We start from the raw sequence: 20,526 nt of genomic DNA, 5'->3' as shown, positions 1-20,526 counted from the left end.
GCCCACCCCGTACTCCACCCTCAGCACGCAGAATTTCTGCCCCTCGGCCACTGTCACTTCAAGAGCACGCGTCTCAGAGGGCTCCAGGGAAAGAGCTGCAACCAGCTCTGGGGCCCACCCAGACCCAGGGACCAGGATTTAAGAAGCCCAGAGAGGCGATTCCTTCACCCCGGGAAATCTGAGAATTGCCCCTTCCAGGACAAAGGCAGGACATGGGGCAATGACTGGGCCAGGTGAGGCCTGGGGCAAACTGGGGGTACAGGCCCGACTAACGCGGGCACTGCTCCCCACCTTGCTCAGAGGGACCTGATTCCCAAGAGAGAAGTCACGTGGCCCTGACATCTCCCAACTGCTGGAGGTGGCTGTGATTTCCCCAAAATCAAATGAAAGAGAACCTGTGTGCTCCACTCGCGTCCCACAGGCCGGGGTGGTGAAGCCTCGTGGGCACGTAGGATGGGCAGCGGGAAAGGAAAGAGGGCAGGCTGGGCGCCAAGAGAGCCTACCTGCGCTGGCCAGTGAAGGGCACCGGGAGGGGACATGCCCGGCGAAAGGTGGGTCAGGGGTCTGGAAGGGGTAGGCCCTGATTGACGATGAGGATGGCCGCCCCCCTCGCGATCAGAAGCGCGCCCACCGCTTCCCTGACGCCCGCCTCTGCGGCGCAGGCCAGGCGCACCCGGGGGTGGGCAGCAGCGCAGAGGCTTTGCATAACCAGACGGCACACCCGGCTTCCAGCACCAGGCACACGGCGCTCGGAACGCGGCTCCCTGACAGTGCCGGGGCTGGAAATCGCTGTCCCCACTCGGAGGATAAGTAAGTCCCCGGGGGAGGCAGGGGGCTCCAGAAGGCGGCGCCTGGGCGCGAAGCCGTGGCTCTGAAGTCAGGTTACCCGCGTGCAGAAGAGGAAGGCCACTCGGCTGCGGAGCGAAGTGCAGAGCTGCCCCTCCCCACCACCAGCCGTCCCAGACGGCGCCGGCCATTCGGGGAGCCTGGGGCTCCTCGAAGGGACAAAGATGGCAGTTTCCCATCTGAAGGGCCTCCCACACGGCAGGTGACACGGCTTCAGGCCCCGCACGAACACACCCCCCGAGGGGAAGTGCGCTGGAGCCCAAAGACGCCGGCTCGACGGAGGCCGACCACGAACGCTGCAGCCCAGCAAGAGCTCGGCTTCCGAGATGAGGACTCGAACCCCGGTTCCCAGAGCCGCGACTGCGGCCGTCGCTCGGCTCCGTGCCAGGCCCAGCGGAAACGGGGGCGAGCGGACGCACGGCTCCTGGGCCCTCCGGGCGCTGGGATGCCACCTCCAAGACCCACGGGAGCCGCCCCGGGCTCAGCGGCCCGCCCACGACGCCACGCTGACCAATCGCCGGGCGCGGCCGAGAGATATTTGCATGAGGGCGCGCCCCAACCAATGGGCGGCAACCGCAGGCGCGTGCGCGCGGGCGGCGGCGGGCGGCCCGCGGGCTCAGTTAGAGGATGGCCGCGGCGGCGGCGGGTGGAGCCCCGGGCCCGGCCCCCGGCCCCGGCCCCGGCCCCGGGCAGGGCCCCGCCGCCAGGGCTCCGCCGCAGGCAGCGCGGAGGCGCGGGGACTCGCGGCGCCGCCAGGCCGCGCTTTTCTTCCTCAACAACATCTCCCTGGACGGGCGGCCCCCGAGCCTGGGCACGGTCGGCGAGAATCCCCCGCCGCCGCCGCCGCCCGCCGAGGCCCGCGAGTCGCCCGCGCCGCCGCCGCCGCCGCCGCCGGGGCCTGAGCCCGCGCCCGCGCCCGCCGCCCCGTCCGGCCCGCCTGGAGCCGCGGGCAGGACCTTGGCGCCCCAGGGCCTGCTCAGCCCCGCGCCCCCGCCCGCGCCCGCCGGCCTCGGCCTGGACGCGCAGCGCCACAGGTGAGTGGGGCGGGCGGAGCGCGGGGGCCCGGTGACCCGGGGCCGGCCGGCCGGGGTGGGGGCGGGGGCCGATCGGCGCAGGGCTCGGGGAGCAGGGTCGCCTGGGGCCAGCCCGCCCGGGACGCCGGATGGGGGTGGCAGGACCGGGTCGTCTGGGGCTGGGTCGGCCCCCCGGCCGTGCGTGTCGGGTCTCCGTGGGCCCGCTCAGCCCCGGGCCCAGGCGCCAGGGCCCTCTTAACCCTGCCCGCCCCTGGGCGCGGGGTCGGTGCCCTGGACGGGGGCGCCCTCCGCTCCGCTCGGCCCCAGCCCGGCCCGGCCCTGGACGTGCTCCTCCCAGCCCACTGTTACCAGCCCCCGGACACGGCCGCCCCCGTGCCTCTGGGGATCCCTCCCTGCGGCCCAGCAGCCCCCCGGGCTGGGACCTGCAGCCAGCCCATCCGCCCCCTGCACCAAGGCGGCCCCTGTCCCCACCGCCCCCCCTGGGCTCCCGGGGCCCAGGGCACCCACACTCCGCACGCCAGGTCTCAGGCGCGTGCCCACCACCAGCACCACCTGGGGGGCTTCCTGGGGAGGCAGCTGGGAAGGCACCCTTGGGCTGCTTCGGGGGCTTGGGGCACTGCAGGGACGGTCCCCTCCTCCAGGGGGTTCCAGCTGGGTGTCCCTTCAGGGCAGGGCCTGTGCTGTCACCCGTCAGGGCCCCAAGCCTGGGCCTCAGGACGGGGGTATGTGCCCGGCAGGTCCCTCCCGCGGCCCGTGGGCGGCGTGGGCCCTCCCCTCCGCCTCCTGGTCCTGTGCGCGCTCCGTCCCACGCGCCTCCCAGCCCGCACTCTCAGCCTCGCTGCGTTTTCTTTACAGAAGGCGAGTCGCCTCCCAGCGCTGTTCCCTCGAGTTCCTGGAAGACCCGGTGGGATGTCCCTCAGTCCAAAGGTAACGGCCCCACCCGCGGCCGAGCGCCATGAGCCCACATACTCGCCCTGGGGTCAGAGAGGGCCTGGGAAGGGCTAGTGACCTGTCTTTCGCCTGCAGAGCCAAACACATGCCCGGGTCCCCCAGACACAAGGGCCTGAAGAAGACTCACTTCATCAAGAACATGCGGCAGTACGACACCAGGAACAGCAGGTAGGGCCGCGCAGGGCTGCCCACGATCCGCCCCCCACACTGACTGAGTGCCAGTCTGTACCAGCCTGCTGCCCTGGCCCAGCCTGAGTGCGGTGCTGAGCAAAGGGCCGCCGGTGTGGTGGCATGCGTGGAGGACGGGGCTGGTTTCATCCGGGAAGCACAGAGGGGAGGTTGGCCTAAAACCCAAACTCGCTGCCCCCACCCCGGTGCGGGGCGGGCAGGCGCGGCCCTCGGAGTCTGCGGATGCCTGGGGAGGGCCACTGCTGCCTGCCTCTCACTCCCCTCCCTCCATCCCTGAGGCATCTAAGATTCCCACCCTGCCCAGGGGTCCCCACACTTTTCCCCTCCCACTGGAGGCCACGCTGCCAAGCATCCCCTCTTCCTAGCAGTGACCATGGGTTGGACAGTCCTGGGTCCCCCCGCACAAAGGGCTGGGCCTGGGGCTGAGGAGCAGGCCCCGAGCATGCCTGAGAGGCTGGTAGCCTCAGTGGGCACTGGGTGCCCAGTCGTCCCGGAGATGGGGGGCGTCTGACTGGGGCCTCGCCAGGCAGGGCTGCTCCCGGACAGACGAAGGCTGCCCCCCTGCTGCTGTGCAAGGGCCCCTCGGGACTGGGAGCAGCTACTTTCTGATGCTCTTAGCCCCTGTCTCTCCAGGGTGGCTGAGGAGGGGCTCTGTGAACCCAGCCTCTGCGTGGGTACGTGTCTGCCTTGCGTGTACAAAAGCCTGACCCTGGCAACCAGGGTCCCTGCCTCCAGCCTCTGCCCCACCGCAGGGCACCAGGCGAGACCCTTCCCGCGCAACACGTTACATGCAGGGACCAGTGAGAGCTGGGCAGCCAGACCACTGACGCTGGCCCAGGAGGCCCCTGTGCGCTTGGGGGGGTTGCTGCCCTGAGCTCTGTAGGAAGGACTTCTCCCTGGAGACCCCCGCCATCCGGTTCTGACCCGCGCCTTCCCCGCAGGATTGTGCTGATCTGTGCCAAGCGGTCCCTGTGCGCGGCCTTCTCGGTCCTGCCCTACGGAGAGGGCTTGCGGGTCAGGTGAGTGGCCAGGGAGGCAGGGGCTGGGCTCGGCTGGGCTCCGGCTACTCCACCAGGTCCCCTCGGCTTGTGTCCTGGTTGTCCCAGAGGGGCCCTGACACGCCTCTCTTCTCTCTGAGCTGCCTAAGCATCATGCTACAGTGTGACACTGCCGTGTGTCCTTGTGACCAGTCCAGGCAGCTGAGTCCTGTGTGACCTGGGAGGAAGGAGGCAGCCACCAGGGTGGGGATAGCACTGGGACCTGGCATATAAACCTGCCTGGTATGACCACGGAGTGGGAGACACAGCCCTGGAGAGAGCAGGCTTGGGTGGCGCTGCAGCACCCCTGGCATTTTAAAAGGCAGTGCCTGGGTCTAGGGAGGGAGCGAGACCAGGCAATTCTCACAACAGGCGTCCTTATCCGTGTCCCCAGTGATGCCAGCGCCGCTGTTCTCCAAGAGCGGCTGCAGCGCGTGCCCCCGTGTTTGGGTGGGGGCAGCATGTGTGCAGGGGGGGCTCTGCTCCCGCCCACTGGAGGGGCCGAGGGGACCCAGCGGCTCTCCTGTGCACCGTGTGTTGCAGTGACCTGAGGATGGACAGCCAGAAGCAGAGGCACCCGTCTGGCGGCGTGTCCGTTTCTTCAGAAATGGTTTTCGAGCTGGAAGGTGTGGAGCTGGGAGCAGATGGAAAGGCAAGAGCCGGGGCCGGCCCATAGTTGGGGCTGGTGGGGTGGGCGCGGAGCTCACGCTTATGGAGAAGATGAGCATGTGAGCGTGGACTTCCCGTTCATCTTCTGAAACACCAGGTGCCAGTGGGAGCAAGCACACAGCCCTGGGAGAACAGACCCCTAGGCCCTGGTGGGCAGAGGCCAAGGGCATCAGAGACAGGGAGGGCTGCAGGTCCAGATAAGGGCGGCAGTGGTGACATTCTGGAATATTCATGTGACTGAGAAGACTGCCCGTCAGATGAGCAGTACCCAGCTCCAGGCTGAGCTGGGACGTGAGAGGCGGGGAGCACTGGCGTGGGGATTGCTGCAGCAGCACGGGGGAGCAGGGCCGGCTGGCCCTGACGCCCTCACCTTTCCAGGTTGTGTCTTACGCCAAGTTCCTGTACCCTACCAACGCCCTGGTCACACAAAAGGTGGACAGCCATGGCCCACCACCCCTGCCGCGGCCCAGCGTGCCCCGGGCTCTGCCAGCATCAAGATACAAATCTGCCACTGCCAAATCAGCACCCACCGGCACGGAGCTAGGTACTCGCTGGTGCAGGCATGCAGGGACCCGAGTGGCACCAGAGTAACGAGTCACATTTGAGCCCACAGCCCTCAGTCTAGACAGAGGCGGGCTTGGGGCATGGGGTGGGGCAAGGCTTTCAGGACAGAAGGGACTCTGGGTAGAGCAGACACTCAGCTGGGCAGTGGAGAGAAGCTGTGTCCACAGGTGGCCTGGGGGCCAGGACATCCTTCCCTTCCACCCATACCGGGGGCCCCTCCCAGACTCCAGGAGCATCACTCCTGCTCCTGGGGACGCCTGCAGGCCCCGTTGCGCCCCACGCACTAGACGGGCTCTGCTGAGGCTCGGGGCTTGCGGTGGGTCAGGGCTGCCTTCTGCCTGCAGGGAGTGACACAGGGGACGCCTTGGAGTACAACCCCAACCTGCTAGACGACCCCCAGTGGCCCTGCGGCAAGCACAAGCGGGTCCTCATCTTCGCATCCTACATGGTACGGTGAGCGCCAGCCGCACACCGCTGTGCTGCACCTCGGGTGCTGGGGGGGGCCGTGGGCAAGCTTCCCCCAGAACTGGGGAGCCCAGTGCCCCCGGGCAGGGCCAATGGGACGTCAGCAGCACCGTGGGGAGGGGCGGGGAGGGCCCCAGAGCAGTGCTGCCTGCTCCCCTGGGCTCGGCCGTGCCTTCGGGTCCCGCATGCGCCTGTGGCCCCACTGCGCTGTCCTGGGGTGTGCCATTCACACAGACCGGGTGCCACTCTGCACGCACGGGGCGTTCATGCTCACAGGCCGGGCCAGTGCGAAATGGCCTTGCAGTGGCCTGGCCGCAGCCTGCTGTCCTCTGTGCTGCAGACCACCGTTATCGAGTACGTGAAGCCCTCTGACCTCAAGAAGGACATGAATGAGACGTTCCGGGAGAAGTTCCCACACGTCAGACTAACGCTGAGCAAAATCAGGAGGTAGGGAGGGCCAAGGCCATCCCGGAATGTCCCCAAAGCTCACTTCTAATGTGTGTCATCCCATGAGGTCCCGGCAGCCCCTCTTCCCATTTCCCGTGGATTCCTGAGCCTGACAGATCCCGATGCCCCCTCCCGCCCTCTGACCAGGCCAGTAACACACACACGCCTCTGCCAGGCAGGCCACCTCCTTCTCACGGCTGCCCGAACCCACTGAGCTCTCCTCCCTGGCGCTCGGCCGCGCGCACCTGGAGGGAGCAGCTGTCTAAAGGCCCAGAGGCCCCTCCGTGTCTCATGGAGAACGCCTGACTCCCGTGTAAACCCGCAGTTTGAAACGGGAGATGCGGAACCTCTCTGAGGAGTGCAACCTAGAGCCCGTGACCGTGTCCATGGCCTACGTGTACTTCGAGAAGCTCGTCCTGCAAGGCAAGCTCAACAAGCAGAACCGCAAGCTGTGCGCGGGCGCGTGTGTGCTGCTGGCTGCCAAGATCAGCAGCGACCTCCGCAAGAACGAAGTGAAGCAGCTCATTGACGTGAGTGCCTCCCAGCCTGCTCCTCCGTGGGGCCCCGCCCACCCAGGCCCCGCCCCTCCTCCGATGGCCCCGCCCTACCGCCCCGGGCCACGCCCCTCCCAGGCCCACCCACCCCGCCACCACTCCATCCCAACCCACTGCTGCCCCACCCGCGACACCCCAGCGAGCGCTGGCAAGGCGAAGCACTAGCCCTGGGGGCCTGGGGACGGTGGTGGTTGCCCACTAATTAACCTGGAGTGGGGCTGGCCACCCACTCCCAAGCCTGCTGACCTAGACGGGGACCAGAGTAGGGGACCCCACTTAGCCCCTCTCTCTTCTTCAACGCAGAAGTTGGAAGAAAGGTTCCGGTTCAACAGACGGGACCTAATTGGGTTTGAGTTCACAGTGCTCGTGGCCTTGGAACTGGCGCTCTACCTGCCCGAGAACCAGGTGTTGCCTCACTACAGACGCCTCACGCAGCAGTTCTAGTCCGGGGTGCTGCCAAGACAGCCCCTGGCGCCCACCCTACTCAGCGCGCCGAAACATCTGGGCTCAGGGGGCTGTCCCCAGGCAGTGAAGTGCACCCTCCCGGCTGGGACGTGCTGGCCCGGCCTTCACACGCTTGCTTGCTTTGGGGCCGCAGCTTTGGTCCCCGGGTGCACCGCCCCGCCACGGTACTGCTGAGAACAGCCCCGCGTCCTTACACGAACAGGCGGGGGTGCTGAGTTCTCACGGGCCTGGGGCTGGTCTGGCACCAGGACCCTTGGTTTGTGTCACGTGGACGCTGACTTCAGTGTCTGCTTCCTCTGCGCTGCCTGGACGCCCCTTCCCTGTAGCGTCGTAGTCGCTGCACCAGCGTCTCGACGGCCGCCTCAGTGTCCTGGTGCTGAACGCACTGAAGCCGCTGAGGTTTCATGCTGAAGCGTTAATACTGACTCTCTCGGGGTCTTGGACGTGAGAGCGGAGCTGTGGGACAAGACCCCAGCCCACGGCCCGGCTCCCACCCGGCCCCGCCCTGCACTCCCCTCCCCACGCGGAGTCAGGGTCTGTTTTGACCAGGTCTTGCTCTTGGACCTGTTCTTCCGAGCATCACGTCACTGTGAAGCCCTGACGCCCAAGTGTCTTGCACCCCAGTGGGCCTTGGCAAACTCGCCACCCCGCGTAGAGACCGTCCTTCACCTCACCAGGGACACCTCTGGCCTGCGACACTGGACCTTCAGATGACTTGACTGCATTGCTAGTTCCTGGCTCTTGGTGTTACTAAGCAATATTGTGACAGCCAGCCAGCCTATTTATTGCATTGGGACTCCGTTCTGTGGGTCTTTTCCTTAACAGAACACGGACCGCGTTAACAAGGTGTGACGCTGACTTGAAACCACACTTGATCCTCCAGCGGGGAGGAGACGGACCACTTCCCAGCCCCCAGAGCGCTGCCTCCCTGCCTCCCTGCCTCCCTGCCAAGGCCAGCGTTGCACTCCGCGGGCCCCAGCTGGCAGTGGCTGTCCCTCCTGGGCAGGCCCGTGGCACGCCAGCAGGGCCCACATGCAGCTTTGCAGCTTTGTGTCATCCTTGCATGAGCTGTGATGTTCAGTTCTCCAGGTCACTGCCCGGCCTAAAGGACTGGTGAGTCAGCTTGTCTGGAAGACAGCCATGCAGCCCAGGCCATTGAGCTGCTTCTCTGTGCTAGACTTGTCACTGGAGGGGCTCTGGACGAGCCTCTGCTTTGTCCTCTCTGCGGGGGCTGGCGCTTCTGCAGAAAGGCCAGTTCTGCTCATCAGAGCACCCAGCCACCAACAACTCAGCCTTGACCCTGGCAGAGTGCCGCCCACCCGCCGGCCTGTCCCGTCGTCCCCTCCCGGTCCATGCTCCGTGACTCACTCCCGCGCCGCCCGGCCTGTACCCAGGCTGGAACAGCCGGCCGCTGGGCTCCAGGCCACTCCCTTGTGGAAAGCAACCTCTCCCGCCACCATGTCATCTCAAAGACACTTCTGTGTTACAAGCACTGTTAAGGGACCGACTTTCTGCCTGAAAGTCCTGGTTTACACCCTAGCCTTGAGGGACCTCTCTCTGGTCGTTTCTGTACAGGTGTCAGAGCAGCTGACACACAGCAATCAGTTTGTCTATTTATGCAGTGAGACTTAGTCGTTCTCCCGCGTCGTCTGTAACTTCCGTCCCCGTGTCCCTTTCAGTGATGCCGAGCTGCCACTGTGTGGTACTCGAGAGCCCCTGCAGCAGAGGCAGGGGCGCAGCCAAACCTCAGCCTGAACCCCCGCCCCCGGCACGAGCCCAGGCCGAGGGGTCTGGTGCCACTCCCGGAGCCCAGCAGCAGTTGTGGAATTTAAACGTATGTTAAGCAACCATCTGACCTCAGTGCTGAGTCCTGTGTCACAGATGTTTGTGCTCTGAAGTAAAGTTTGGTTTTGCAGCATATTTCACAGGTCGTTTCCTTCCGCGGCCGGCCTGCCCTTGCCACCACCCCCAGCCAGGCATCAGCCCTGGCCTCCCGGGCGCGCCTACCAGCACAGAGTGGACCAACACGGGCGGGTTTCACTGTTTATTTATGAAAAACCTCCCATCTGGGGCGCCCTCCAGTCAGAAGTTCCTAAACAAAGGAAAGAATAACAGTGAAGCCGCAACTTGGGGACAGAAGCCCCGGCCCCTGCGCCCAAAGGCGAGCCCCTTACTTGGAGACGATGCCGTCGGCCTTGGCCAGTCGAAGGATGGAGTCGTCCGACTCGCCCTGGGAAAAGCACGGAGGGACCATGTGCCCGCGCCCCGGCTGCCGGGGGTCGGCCCGGCCGCAAGCACGCGCCGTGGGCGCTCTCCAGCCCCAGGGGCTCCTGCCTCACTGGACAGGGGAGGCCTTGGGGACTCGGGGGGCTGTGACCACTGGGAAGCGCCAAGGTCCGGGCCGGCTGCAGCGTCTTCCCGAGGCGGCCCCGCCTTGGGCCTCTGAGCACCCTCCCCACCCTCCCCAGGAGCAGAGACGGCACAGTCCGGGCCCCCAGGCTCAAACCCCTCCTCCCAAAACACGGCGAGGGTGGCCTCCCCCGCCCCCTCCGGAGCCCCGCGAGCCCAGCCCCGCGCTCACCATCCTGCGGATGGCCCCACAGATGGCGTACGTCTTAAACTGGCCGTTGAACCTGCCAGTCACCTTGTCGACCTACGACGGAGAGCGGGGGTCACACCAGACACGCGCTCGAGTGTCTTGGGCTCTAAAGCGGGGGCCCGGGAATGACCAGCGCGGGGCTAGCCCGGACTTCGGTCCCTGCCGCGGCCGGCTCACCTCGGCCACGTTCATCTGGATGGACGCGTGGTCCTTGGCGCCGATGATGCGGTTGCTGGCGGAGCTGCGGGGAGAGCGCGGTGAGCGGACGGCGAGGGTCGGGGGGAGAAGAGTAGCGGGGGCAGGGGCGGCGCTCACCATTTCCGCGGCACGTACAGGTCCACGAACTCGCCGGCGTCGTTCTGCATGTTGAGCGCGCGCCTGCGGAACCCCGCGCTGCGCGTGAGCACGAGGCGTGTCCGCGCGCTCGGCCCTCGACCCCAGTCCCGGCGCCGTGGCCTCGCCGCGACCCCACGCGCCCCGCCCCCGCCCCGAACCCGCCTGCGGCCCCCGCCCGCAGCTCCCGCGGGCCGGCCCCCGGCCACGCGGCCTACCTGCTGCCACCACCACCAAGGCGTCCGCAGAAAGAGAGCGCGGCTTGCACCGGAAGCGCTATTGGCGGGAGGGGCGGGGCCTCGGCGACTGCTTCCGGGTCCCGGCGTGCCGCGGCGAGTCTGCGCAGAGCCGGGCCGCCCGCCCGGACGCACTTCCGCTTCCGGTGAGGGCGGGGACGAGGGGGTGGCCCCGGGAGTTCAGGAGAAGGGCGAGGTCTCCCGGCTCAGGTCCCCGCCTCCCTGCCAATAAGAGCCCCTCGCGGGCCGTGGGCTCGGTTCCCGCCGTGACCCCGGGTCGGCGAGGGCGGCACGCGGTGCTCACAGGCGGCCTGGGCAACACAGCGCCGTGGAGGGGGGGCGGTGCTCGTCGGAAGCCCGGGCGCACATCCGTCCCGGAACGGGCCCCGCGGAAGCAGCCGAGGAGGAGCGCTCCTGGGTGTCGTGGAAGATGACAGCGAACGGCGGACAGAGCCAGGCCCCGGGCCAGGGACGCAGGGAGGGAGCAGCAGGGCTCGTGCAGGGTCCTCCGTGGGCCGGGACGCCGGCCTGGGCCCTGGGAGCTGGGCCCCGCCTGGCGACAGAACCGGGGCGAACCCACAGCCCTTGCGCTGCCCCGTCCGGGCGCTCCCCAAGCACCGCCCCCACCGGCACCCCCGCCCAGCGCCCCAGTGGTGAACGGCCTGGGGCCGGGCCCATGAGTAACGCTCCGGAGGAGCCCCAGCCTGCAGAGCCGACTTCCCGGGGCCCCTGTGCCGCGCTCCCGTGAGCGCGCAGGGCAGGCAGCCGCTGGGGCTGCGTCCCCCAGGAACCAGGAGGCCCCCGAGGGCGGGCTTGAGACCACGTGGATCCCACCTCCCCCTAGGGCCGGTCCTGCGCTGGGCGAGCCCCGCAAACGCCCTCCTCATCCTCCCTGAGCCCCACATCACTCCCCGCGCCCAGGCCTCTGCTCCCACAGGGACGGGCTCTCCCTTGGCGGCTTGTTCCTCCTGGGGGACCGGATGTGTCAGTGACCCTGGTCAGCCTGGCCAGAACCGCAGCAGGGCTCTGGGAGGACTGAACGTGAAACCGGCGTTGGTGTGGGCAGCGTCTGCGGTTGCCTCCCCTGGGCCCCAGCAGCTGGGTGTCGGGAGTGCGGTCACTGAGCCCGGCGTCCTGGGGGGGGCCCAGAGGTGGGCCGCGCACCCCGGCATGGGCGCAGACGGGACGGGCGAGAACGTGACTTACGTTTGTGGTTGAGGGTCTGCACGCCCGGCCTGTGCGTCTGCGTGTGGGTGAGCCCAGCGGGGCTGCGGTGAACTCCTCCCTGTAGCCAGAAGGCCGGAGGCAGGAGAGGTCGGCAGCGGGTCTCCCCGGAGTATTGAGGACAGAGCGCCCAGAAGAGCCCTCATGTAGATGATCGCGTGATTTTTGACAAGGTGTCGACACCAACAGGAAAAGGACACAGTCTTTGCAACAAGTGGCGCTGGGAAAGGACCTGAACGCGAGACCTTAATCTTACAAGAAAACGAGGGCACAGTCTTCATGACACTAGACTTGGCAATGGCTTAGATATGTCACCAAAGGCGCAGGCAACAGCAACAAAAAACAGTTGGGATTGATTTTAAAATTTAAATTTGTACATCAAAAAACAGTAAAAAGGCAAGCCACAGAATGAAAGATATTTGGAAAATCTCACTTCTGATAACAGGTTAATATGTAGAATACACAGAATTCCTAAAACAAAACGAACAAAAACATCCTGATTCAGAAAGGGGCAAAGGACTTGAATACACACTTGACCAGAGAAGGTAGGTGACCAGTGAGTACACTTACAGACGCTCCACATCACGGATCACCAGGGAGACGCAAGTCACAGCCTCAGGCTGCCGCCTCACGCCTGTTAGAACGAACGCTGTGGACACACACAGGCCGTGGGTGCGGGGCCTGCTGGGCCATTGGTGACCGTGTGAAGAGGTGCAGCCGCTGTGGGATGCATCACGGAGGTTCTCAGAAGGTTAAACATAGAATTAGCCTGTGGTCCAGCTATTCCACTTACGGGGATGCACCCAGGAGAACTGAAAGCTGGGACATGCAGAGGTCTTTGCACACCCATGTTCACAGCAGCCAACAGGTGAAGACGCCCGAGTCCCCGTCCGCCGATGACCGGATGAGCACGTAACGCAGAATGTTGCTCAGCGTGGAAAGGGAAGGAAGCGCCTTGCGTATGGGTGGACCGGGAAGGCATTGCGCTCAGGGGCATAAGCCTGTCACAGAGAGACATACTGTGTGGTTCCACTTAAGCGAGGTGCTTAAGAGTCATCAAAATCAGGGAGCAGAATGCTGGGTGCCATGGGGGGGGGGCAGTGAGTGTTGAATGGAGACAGTGTCAGTTTTACAAGAAGAAAAAGTTCCGGAGGTGGTGGCGGCGGCAGTCGTACATTACAGTGTATTTAATGTCACTGAACTGTGAACCCTGTTACATGTATTTTACCAGAATAAAAAAATAAGGCTGTAGGACACACAGACACTTGGACACACGAGGCATCAGGGTCTCCTCTCCCTGGGGCAGGGTCCCAAGGCCAAGCTCGTGAAGGGGAAGCTGCTCCCCACCCTGGGGCATGAAATCTGGGCGACCCCCCCCCCTTTGAGGAACCCTGCTATCCAAAGTCTACACCCTACAAATGAGGAGGAGCGGGTGGTCCCTTGAAAGGAGCAGAGGAAGCCTCAGCAGCAGGGCCTCCTGGCAGCTGGAGGGGAGGTTGCGGCAAGATGCACTGTCCCCCGCGGCCACCACCCGGCCCTGCACGTGAAGGGCGCGAGGGCAGAGGCTCACCTGTCAGCTCCCTGCTAGCCGAAAGGGGCTGAGCTGCCGCCCTCCGGCTCCAGGCCCCCAGCCCCTTACCAGTGGGTTGGGAAAGGGTCAGAGGTCTGGTGGAACGAAGGGCGGAGAGGGCAGGAGGACCTGGCACTGAAGACACCGTCGAGCTGAGACCCTTTTGCAGCTCCCAGAGCAGCCCCCAGAGGCTCAGGGGAGCAGCTGTTCAGCAGGGTGATTGCAGGCGGGGTCCCTGATGGCCCCTTGTCTGCTCCGGAGCACACACTTCCTGCCCATGCTTTCCCGCAATGCGCTGCGCACTGTGCCTGCCAGTGTCGTCAGGATTGCAGGCACACTTCCCACTCTCCCATGGGCGGAGTACTTGGCTGCCAGCTCCAAAGTGGGGACAACGGTGATAGAGCCATCTCACAGGCTGGGGTTGTCTGCATTCAGTGGGTTAACACATGCAGGGCTCAGAACTGGTGTGGCACTCAGTAGGCCCTCAACATGCACCATCACCATCACCTTCGTGGCTGTCCCCATCAACATCATGGTTATCGTCTCCATTAGCTTCATCACCATCATTATCATCACCATCATCACCACCATCATCATCATCACTACCATCACCATCATCATCACCATCATCACTACCATCATCACCATCATCATCATCACCACCATCACCACCACCATCATCACCACCATCATCACCATCACCATCATCGCCACCATCATCATCATCACTACCATCACCATCATCATCACCATCATCACTACCATCATCACCATCATCACCACCATCACCATCATCACCACCATCATCACCATCATCACCACCATCATCACCATCATCATCACCACCATCACCATCATCATCACCATCATCACTACCATCATCACCATCATCACCACCACCATCACCACCACCATCATCATCATCATCACCACCATCACCACCATCATCACCACCATCACCACCATCATCACCGCCATCACCGCCATCATCACCATTGTTCTCATGTTGTGGCCCCAGGTCACATGGTAGATTGGAACCCTGAGCTGGTGGCTGTAGGAGCTGCAGTCTCGTGCAGGTCCCCCTTCAGGCTGCCCAGACAGGTGACAGTGGCCAGCAGCATCTGTTTGTTGTGTGTGGCCTCCTGTCTCTCAGCCCCATGTGTGCGCTTACCGCACAGACAGGCAGGAGGCTCTCAGCCGTGCGCCCCTGCAGACTTCCAGGGCAGGCTCCCTCCTGCTCCCGGACCTGCTGTCCTGGGCAGGCAGGGCCAGGCCAGCCCCAGATGCATTGTGTGTGGAAAGGAACAGCTCCGAAGGAGGAAACTTCCTTCCAGGCTGGGCGGGGGCCCAGGGTGAGCAGCCGGTCAGGGCCAAGGGGCAGGCTTCCACCCACGCAGACCTGGGCAGGAGCTGTGGCCACTGGCCCTCCTCAGGAGGAGGGCTAGCTCTCACCGAAACCCTAACTCCTAGGGCACCGTGGGGGTGGGAGCAGGAGGCTTCAGGGAGCCACCCGCAGGGCAGGTCCTGGGGCCACGGCCTCCCCAGGGTTGTTGGGGACCATCTGGCCTGAGGGGCGCAGGCAGTCCCTGGCCCTCCCCAGGGTGGGTCAGGCCATGCACAGCATTACTCACTGGCTCTCAGAGGCCAGCGTCCTGTTCCACTCTGTTTTATTAGTTCACATATTTTATTTTACTGTCTTCCTTAGATTTTTTCATTGAGGTATGACCTACATGTACTAGAGGGCACAGGCCCCTGCGTGTTCACATCCGTGTCCTGGCGTTGGGTCAGGGTGTGGGTGGGCCAGGCCCCGTCCCCACTCAGCACCCAGGAGGCCCCACAGACCCTTCCCTGGTCACAGGTGAAGGTGCTCTGGGGCCGGGCACCAGCAGTCCACCTGGATGGCCGGCGACAGAGACCCCTGCGTGAGCCAGCTCCGGTGGAGACACTGAGGTGGGAAACACCCGCCTTCCGGGCTGGCTGCGGGGGACGGAGGACCGAGCCAAGCGACGGGGACGGAGGCGCTCCCGTCCCACGAGCACAGGGCGCATCCAGCTGGCCTGTCCCCGTAGGCACTCCGAGGGCTGGCCTTGCGGGCCGGAGGCCGAGACGTTCCGGCCAGACCCGGAGGAGCTTCGGGTCCGAGGGGAGGAGGCTGCAGAGCACGGGCAGCGGGGCCCCCAGCCGACCTCAGACCCAGGCACAGACTGAGCCCCAGTCCTGGCTGCAGGCTGACCTCTGACCCCGGGCCCTGCCGCCTGAGCAGCCGCGCTCTGAGCGCCCGTGGGCGCAGCTGAGGGCTGAGCAGGAATGGGGCGGCTGGGGGGCCTTGTCGGGGCCGACGAGCTGTGGGAAGCCACACTGTGGCCACACCTGGGGACGGGCGCTGACAGGGAGAGACGCACACCCAACCCTTGGCTGCCACGTGCCCCCGGGGGTCGGGCCTGCCACGCGGCCTGTCAGCCTGTCTGGGGGTTGGCCCGGGGGGCCCTTGGAGCAACAGGCGGCATTGCGGGTCAGCCAGCGGCCCGAAGGCCCTGCCGGGTGGGGGGGCCTGAGGACGTGGGGCCTGCGGGACCGGGCAGGCCCAGCCGCCACCCAGGCCCAGGGAGGCGCCGCCGAGGCCCCGTGGGACCCCGTGAGGAGGTAGTTAAGGAGCCCGTTCTGCAGAGCGGAACCCAGGATGAAGGAGAGGAAGCCTTTCCCCGAAGTCACAGTGCTGGGGCGCAGGGGGTTCGAACCCACCTCCGGGTGGTGGGAGTGAGATGCTGGCGAGGGTCCCGTCCCCGGTGCTGAGCTGCCAGGAGGGTTGGTGGGACTTCAGGAACACTCAGAAGCAGCAGTTTGGGGGTCCCACCTCCCCTCCCATTCCTGGTGACGCCCAGAGGGGGGACTGAAGGGGAAGGTGGCTCCCCTCAGGCTCCTGGGGGTGACAGGGCCTGCTCTCTGGGCCCCATCCAAGCACCAAGCCAGCTGGGCGTCACCAGCAGCCGAAAGGAAACCCACGCAGCGGAGAAGGTTTACGCCGAGATTCCTGCCCCCGGGGGTGGGGGTGGGGGGCCTGAGCGGGCTTGCCTGGCCGGGCCCTCCCGCCCCGCGTTGCCGCCTGCTTCTCCCTGCCCTGCAGGGCTGGGACACGGAGGCTCTGGGTGTCAGCAGGGCCCAGCCAGGCAGTGCCAGCGCACCCCTACCCGCTGTGACCTCCTGCAGGTGGCCATGTGGCGCCACGGGCCATCATGGCCCCCAGGGGCGCACCCACCCAGTCCCTGGGGTACTCACAGCCTGGGCAAGAAGACAATACACACCTCATCTCAGGAGGGCCTAGGGCAGCAGGTCTCGCCCGGGGGCAGTTCCCTTAAGGCAGGTGACAATGCTGGGCCATCACAGCTCGTGAGGGGACCGTGTGACTGGCCACTAGTGGATGGGGGCTAGGACTGCTGCCCAGTGTGGCAGCCGTGCCTGGTCTGCGGCTGTGAAAGGCGACGACCCGGCTGAAGGCGTCTCTGGGAAGGGGACACTCTCACGCAGCGACCAGCCCTGAGTGGGGACCGGGAGGGCCAGGCGCATTGGGAGGGGGTCAGGGGCAGGTGGGGTCTGGTGCTGGCCTGGGGAACTCAGGAGGCGGGGCCTCCCGCGCCCAGCAGCCCCTGCCGCATTCCTCCCCGGGGTGGGCAGGGGCGGGGGCCCTGCATTCCCGGTGCAGACGGAGGAGGAGGCTTCCTGGCCCCGGGGCCTGGGGGCTCGCTGAGGCCCCTCAGGGTCCCCCTGCGCTGGGAAGGAGGAGCAGATCCTCAGGTCAGGGCGGCACTCAGCCGCCTGCATGGTCGGCGGAGCCTCCTGACCCGTGGGGCAGGTGTCACACGGGGCTGGCCTCCCCGCTCCTCAGTCTCTGTCTGAACCCCATTTTGTGAGCACACATTAGGCCCTGGCCCAACCGGGTGCCTGGCACAGGGAGACACGTGGCCAGAGGGGCAAGGCAGGAAAGCAACCCATCTGCTCCGGGGCGACCGGGTCACGCAGCAAGCCCGGGGAACTGGGAGTGCTCAGCGTTTAGGCTCCAGACCCCTCACCACTGGAGTCTCCCCGAGTTTACAGGCCCCCAGGAAGCATCTCCCCAGAAGAGCCGGGACCGATGTTTTGTAAATGTTGAAACTTGAGGCCAAGAGCAGCCTGGAACCGGGCCACCCCTGTCTCTCCATGGGCAAGGGGTCTGGGGCAGAGTATCCCAGAGGGGCCCCCCACTTCTCCCCACCCACCAGCACTGGGCTGGAGGCTTCCAGTGGGCAGGTAGGGTGGGGGGGGTCCCCAGGCCAGGCCGGCCCAGCTGGACCTCCCTGCCTTCCCCCACCTTTCCGGCATTTTGAGCCCTCCTTTAGTGAAATCGGGGTAACCGTAGTGGAAGTGCTTGGGGTGTTCCTTGTACCTGAAGCACTGGCGACCTCCTTGGGGAACAGGGGGGTTTCCCTGTCAGGCCTCCATGGCGGAGCCAGCAGCCGAACCGCCACAGTGACCAGGGGCCCAGTGGGGACGCCCCGAGGACAGGGCGGGAGAGGGCCATGACTCAGCAGACCCCCAGGCTGAGTCAGCCCCTGTTTAGGGTTGGCTGTCTTGGGTTCACCGTGGCCCTAAACACAGGCCCGCCCACATGTCCCCGCTGGTCACGGGCTGCACGGGCCAGCTGTCCAGCGTCGGCCAGCCGTGTGGGTGGTCCATGGGCACCCTGAGCTGACCGGACCTCCACTGTCTCCCTGGAGGCCTGACAGGCACCCACCCCCGCCTGAGCCTCACCTCCACAGCCACCACGTGGCCCCACAATCCTGTCCGGAGTAGGGCTCCGCTTGGCTGAGCTCCCCTCTCTATACCGGGGAGAGGCAAGAGGCCAGGGTGCCTGGTCCCTGGCAGCCCCCTTCTGCCCGCTGCCCTGGGCACCCATGTGCGCAGCGGGCACCAGAAGTCCACCTTCCTGTGGCTGACCGATACCCCAGCCCACGGACCTGCCTGCTCCCCGCTGGGGGCCGCCGGGGCTGCTAGGAAGGGCGCTGCCATGACAGCCCCACGCCGGCTTTGTGTGGACACGGGGTCACACCTGTCCTGCAGCCAGAGCTCCCCCAACGCCCAGGACACGCAGGTGCTCACAGCCAGGCCTGGGGGGCTGAGCTTGGCTAAGCTAGGGCAGTGATGGGGGGGACAGAGAGAGACAGACAGGGAGACAGACGGGGAGAGAATGAGAGACCCGGAGAGGGTGAGTCAGAGCAGGGGGGTGACGGAGGGGAGCAGGCTCAGGAGGGCGAGGTGGGGGCCGGGGCAGTGTGGTGGGGGGGGCCTGAGTCCCAGTCACCGGCCTGGCTGGCCAAGGCACAGCCTGGTGGCTGCTGGCCCCAACCCAGGCCTGTCGGCTTCTGTGGTGCCCAGAGGGGTGGGCTGCCCCCGAAGGCAGCAGCCCCAGCAGGGTCAGGCCCCAGGAGCTGCCGTCCAGAGCTGTCAGGGGTCGGAGCCCTGGGGGCTGGGGCTGGCAGAGCCTCCCTTGGCCTCCCTCACCCGCAGCCCCATCCCTGCCCTTCCTGGGAGATCAGATTCCTCCTGGGCCCCGAGGCCTCCTGGCCATATAAGGCTGTCTGCGGGCACCTCTTGGAGAAGCTGCGGAGCCCTCACCCTGCCCCCCATGGGAACCGGAGCTTGGCCAGACCCCAAGGACCAGGCGGGGGAGGGGGCTGCGGGAGCCTAGGTCGCGTGAGGGAGGAGGGCCCGCTCGTCAGGCCCAGGGCTGGGGCTGAGTTCCTCCGTCTGTGCTGGGGAGGCCCCGCCCCTCACTTGTCCGCCCTGGGGCCGGGGTACCGAGCAGGGAGGTAGCAAGGGTGGGGTTGAGCGGTACTGGTGTGGACTCACAGCAACACATAGGGGGTCGTCCCAAGTGTTCCCAGAGATCCGGGATCAGGGGGCCTGGATGCCCAACTTCACACCCCAGCAGGATGCTGAGAGGTACCCCGATGAGTCCCCCAAGAGGGAGGCCCATGGGGCTGGGGCTCTAAGGCAGCCTGCGGTTGGACCGGCCCCTCCTTGGCTCCTGCAGAGGGTGGGCTCTCTGGGGAGGCGCCCAACAGGCCCGGACCTGACCAGGGAGGGGTCAGGCAGCCAGCCCAAGGGGAAGCCCATAATGGAGCCCTAAGTGGGCAGAGGTGGTGGGTGGTCAGCCGCGCCCCCGGCGCAAAGGTTTCTCTTTGCCTGAAGGCAGCCCAGCCACTGTCTGTGCCCCCAAATGCCCCTTTGACCCTTTTTTCTAGAGCCAGACCACCCTCTTAGGCCCCGGTCGGGCGGCTCAGTGGGACGGAACGTTGTCCTGGTCACCGAAAGGTTGGGGGCTCGCTTCTTGGTCAGGATGCCCACCTAAGTTACGGTTCAGTCCCTCGTTGGGGCGCGTGCGGGAGACAACCAATCAATGCTCTGTCACCCCACCTCTCTCTCTCAAATTAACAAGCATATTTTTACAAAATAAAACATGAGCACCCTCTTAGAGAACATACTCTAAACTATCCTGTACTCCCAACCCTGCCTGGCCTTCTCCCACCTCCACGTGAAGTTCCTCACGTTCCCTCCCTAACTCCAAATGCATAAAAGGAGCTGCAAAAGTGTCATTTCTGGGAAGCATTTGAGATCTTGCCTCCTGGCGATGTCATCAGTTTGGCTCAAATAAATGTCGTAAAAATTCTCTACAGGTTTGGATGTTTCTTACCTTACGTGGACAGGGCAGGGGCTCTGCCGGGTTCAGGGTGGAGCGAACCGGCCCAGTCCCGGTGAGGGAGGGGGAGGACTGAGCAAGGAATGGCCAGAAGGGGCTCCAGTGCTGGGCCTGGCTTTCGTCTTGGGACAGACAGGAGCCCTGTGTGCCTGAGGGAGGCATGCAGCCAGCCCAGCAGGCCCTCGGCCCATAGTTCTTATCACACAGGCTCCAGCCTCCAAGGGACAGACTGGAATGATGCTGATTTCTGACTTCTTCCAGCTCAGGGCCCACTTTGCAAAGCCAGCATCCCAATATCAGCTGGGGCTTGGGGCGCTCCGACCCTCAGGGGGAGACACAGAGGCGGGGGCGGGGTGGGGGGCAGAATCCAAGCTCGACTCCTGCCTCTGCAGTCCAGACTGACGCCATGCTGGTCACCCCACGGAGAGTTGCAGCACCGCGCTTCTGGACTTCCCGGGGGCCCGTGCCTTTTACAGGGTCCAGCCCAGCCACCCAGGGCCACAGCACCTGTTGGGAAGGGCACCAAGGGGAACCCCTGCAGAGCCCAGCTGGCCAACTCAGGCAACTGGGCCCACCTAAGCCGGTCTGTGTCCCTCCCACCCCGTCAGCA

At 65.6% G+C, this 20,526-nt stretch overlaps 2 protein-coding genes across 3 annotated transcripts; one reads left to right on the top strand and one right to left on the bottom strand.

Moving 5' to 3' along the window:
• Window positions 1-1,473: 1,473 nt before the first annotated feature.
• CABLES2 (Cdk5 and Abl enzyme substrate 2) lies at window positions 1,474-7,362 on the top strand. The gene is made up of 10 exons (XM_090286638.1): window positions 1,474-1,880; window positions 2,736-2,807; window positions 2,907-2,999; window positions 3,962-4,039; window positions 4,601-4,709; window positions 5,105-5,270; window positions 5,635-5,738; window positions 6,096-6,202; window positions 6,528-6,732; window positions 7,060-7,362. The coding sequence occupies exons 1-10, from the start codon at window positions 1,474-1,476 to the stop codon at window positions 7,198-7,200; spliced, it is 1,482 nt and encodes a 493-aa protein (XP_090142764.1). The 3' UTR covers window positions 7,201-7,362.
• A 1,890-nt stretch (window positions 7,363-9,252) lies between these two features.
• Window positions 9,253-10,455, bottom strand: RPS21 (ribosomal protein S21). Of its 2 annotated transcripts, XM_090286636.1 has the most exons (6): window positions 10,372-10,454; window positions 10,136-10,198; window positions 9,998-10,061; window positions 9,803-9,874; window positions 9,396-9,451; window positions 9,253-9,313 (listed from the first exon to the last, which is right to left on the bottom strand). In XM_090286636.1, exons 2-6 carry the CDS (start codon window positions 10,183-10,185, stop codon window positions 9,304-9,306), a joined length of 252 nt encoding a protein of 83 aa, XP_090142762.1. In that variant the 5' UTR covers window positions 10,186-10,198; window positions 10,372-10,454; the 3' UTR covers window positions 9,253-9,303. The 2 variants fall into 2 exon arrangements, with proteins under 2 accessions (XP_090142762.1, XP_090142763.1); XM_090286637.1 differs by having other exon boundaries at window positions 9,293-9,451; window positions 10,372-10,455.
• Window positions 10,456-20,526: the final 10,071 nt, after the last annotated feature.

This window comes from Furipterus horrens, unplaced genomic scaffold, assembly GCF_987537825.1.
Source record: "Furipterus horrens unplaced genomic scaffold, mFurHor1.1.pri manual_scaffold_8, whole genome shotgun sequence".
In the NCBI taxonomy this organism is placed as follows: Eukaryota; Metazoa; Chordata; class Mammalia; order Chiroptera; family Furipteridae; genus Furipterus; species Furipterus horrens.
Note: the sequence above shows the minus strand (reverse complement) of the source record. Positions and strands in the feature narration are given on the sequence as shown.

What these genes read in the sequence shown, in the direction of transcription:
- CABLES2 (XM_090286638.1), top strand. Translation starts at nt 1,474, where the DNA reads ATGGCCGCGGCGGCGGCGGGTGGAGCCCCGGGCCCGGCCCCCGGCCCC. An exon ending in TACGACACCAGGAACAGCAG is followed by an intron (nt 3,000 to 3,961) that starts GTAGGGCCGCGC and finishes CCTTCCCCGCAG; the next exon opens with GATTGTGCTGATCTGTGCCA. An exon ending in TCATCTTCGCATCCTACATG is followed by an intron (nt 5,739 to 6,095) that starts GTACGGTGAGCG and finishes TCTGTGCTGCAG; the next exon opens with ACCACCGTTATCGAGTACGT.
- RPS21 (XM_090286636.1), bottom strand. Translation starts at nt 10,185, where the DNA reads ATGCAGAACGACGCCGGCGAGTTCGTGGACCTGTACGTGCCGCGGAAA. An exon ending in CTGTACGTGCCGCGGAAATG is followed by an intron (nt 10,062 to 10,135) that starts GTGAGCGCCGCC and finishes CTCTCCCCGCAG; the next exon opens with CTCCGCCAGCAACCGCATCA. An exon ending in GTGGGGCCATCCGCAGGATG is followed by an intron (nt 9,452 to 9,802) that starts GTGAGCGCGGGG and finishes TGCTTTTCCCAG; the next exon opens with GGCGAGTCGGACGACTCCAT.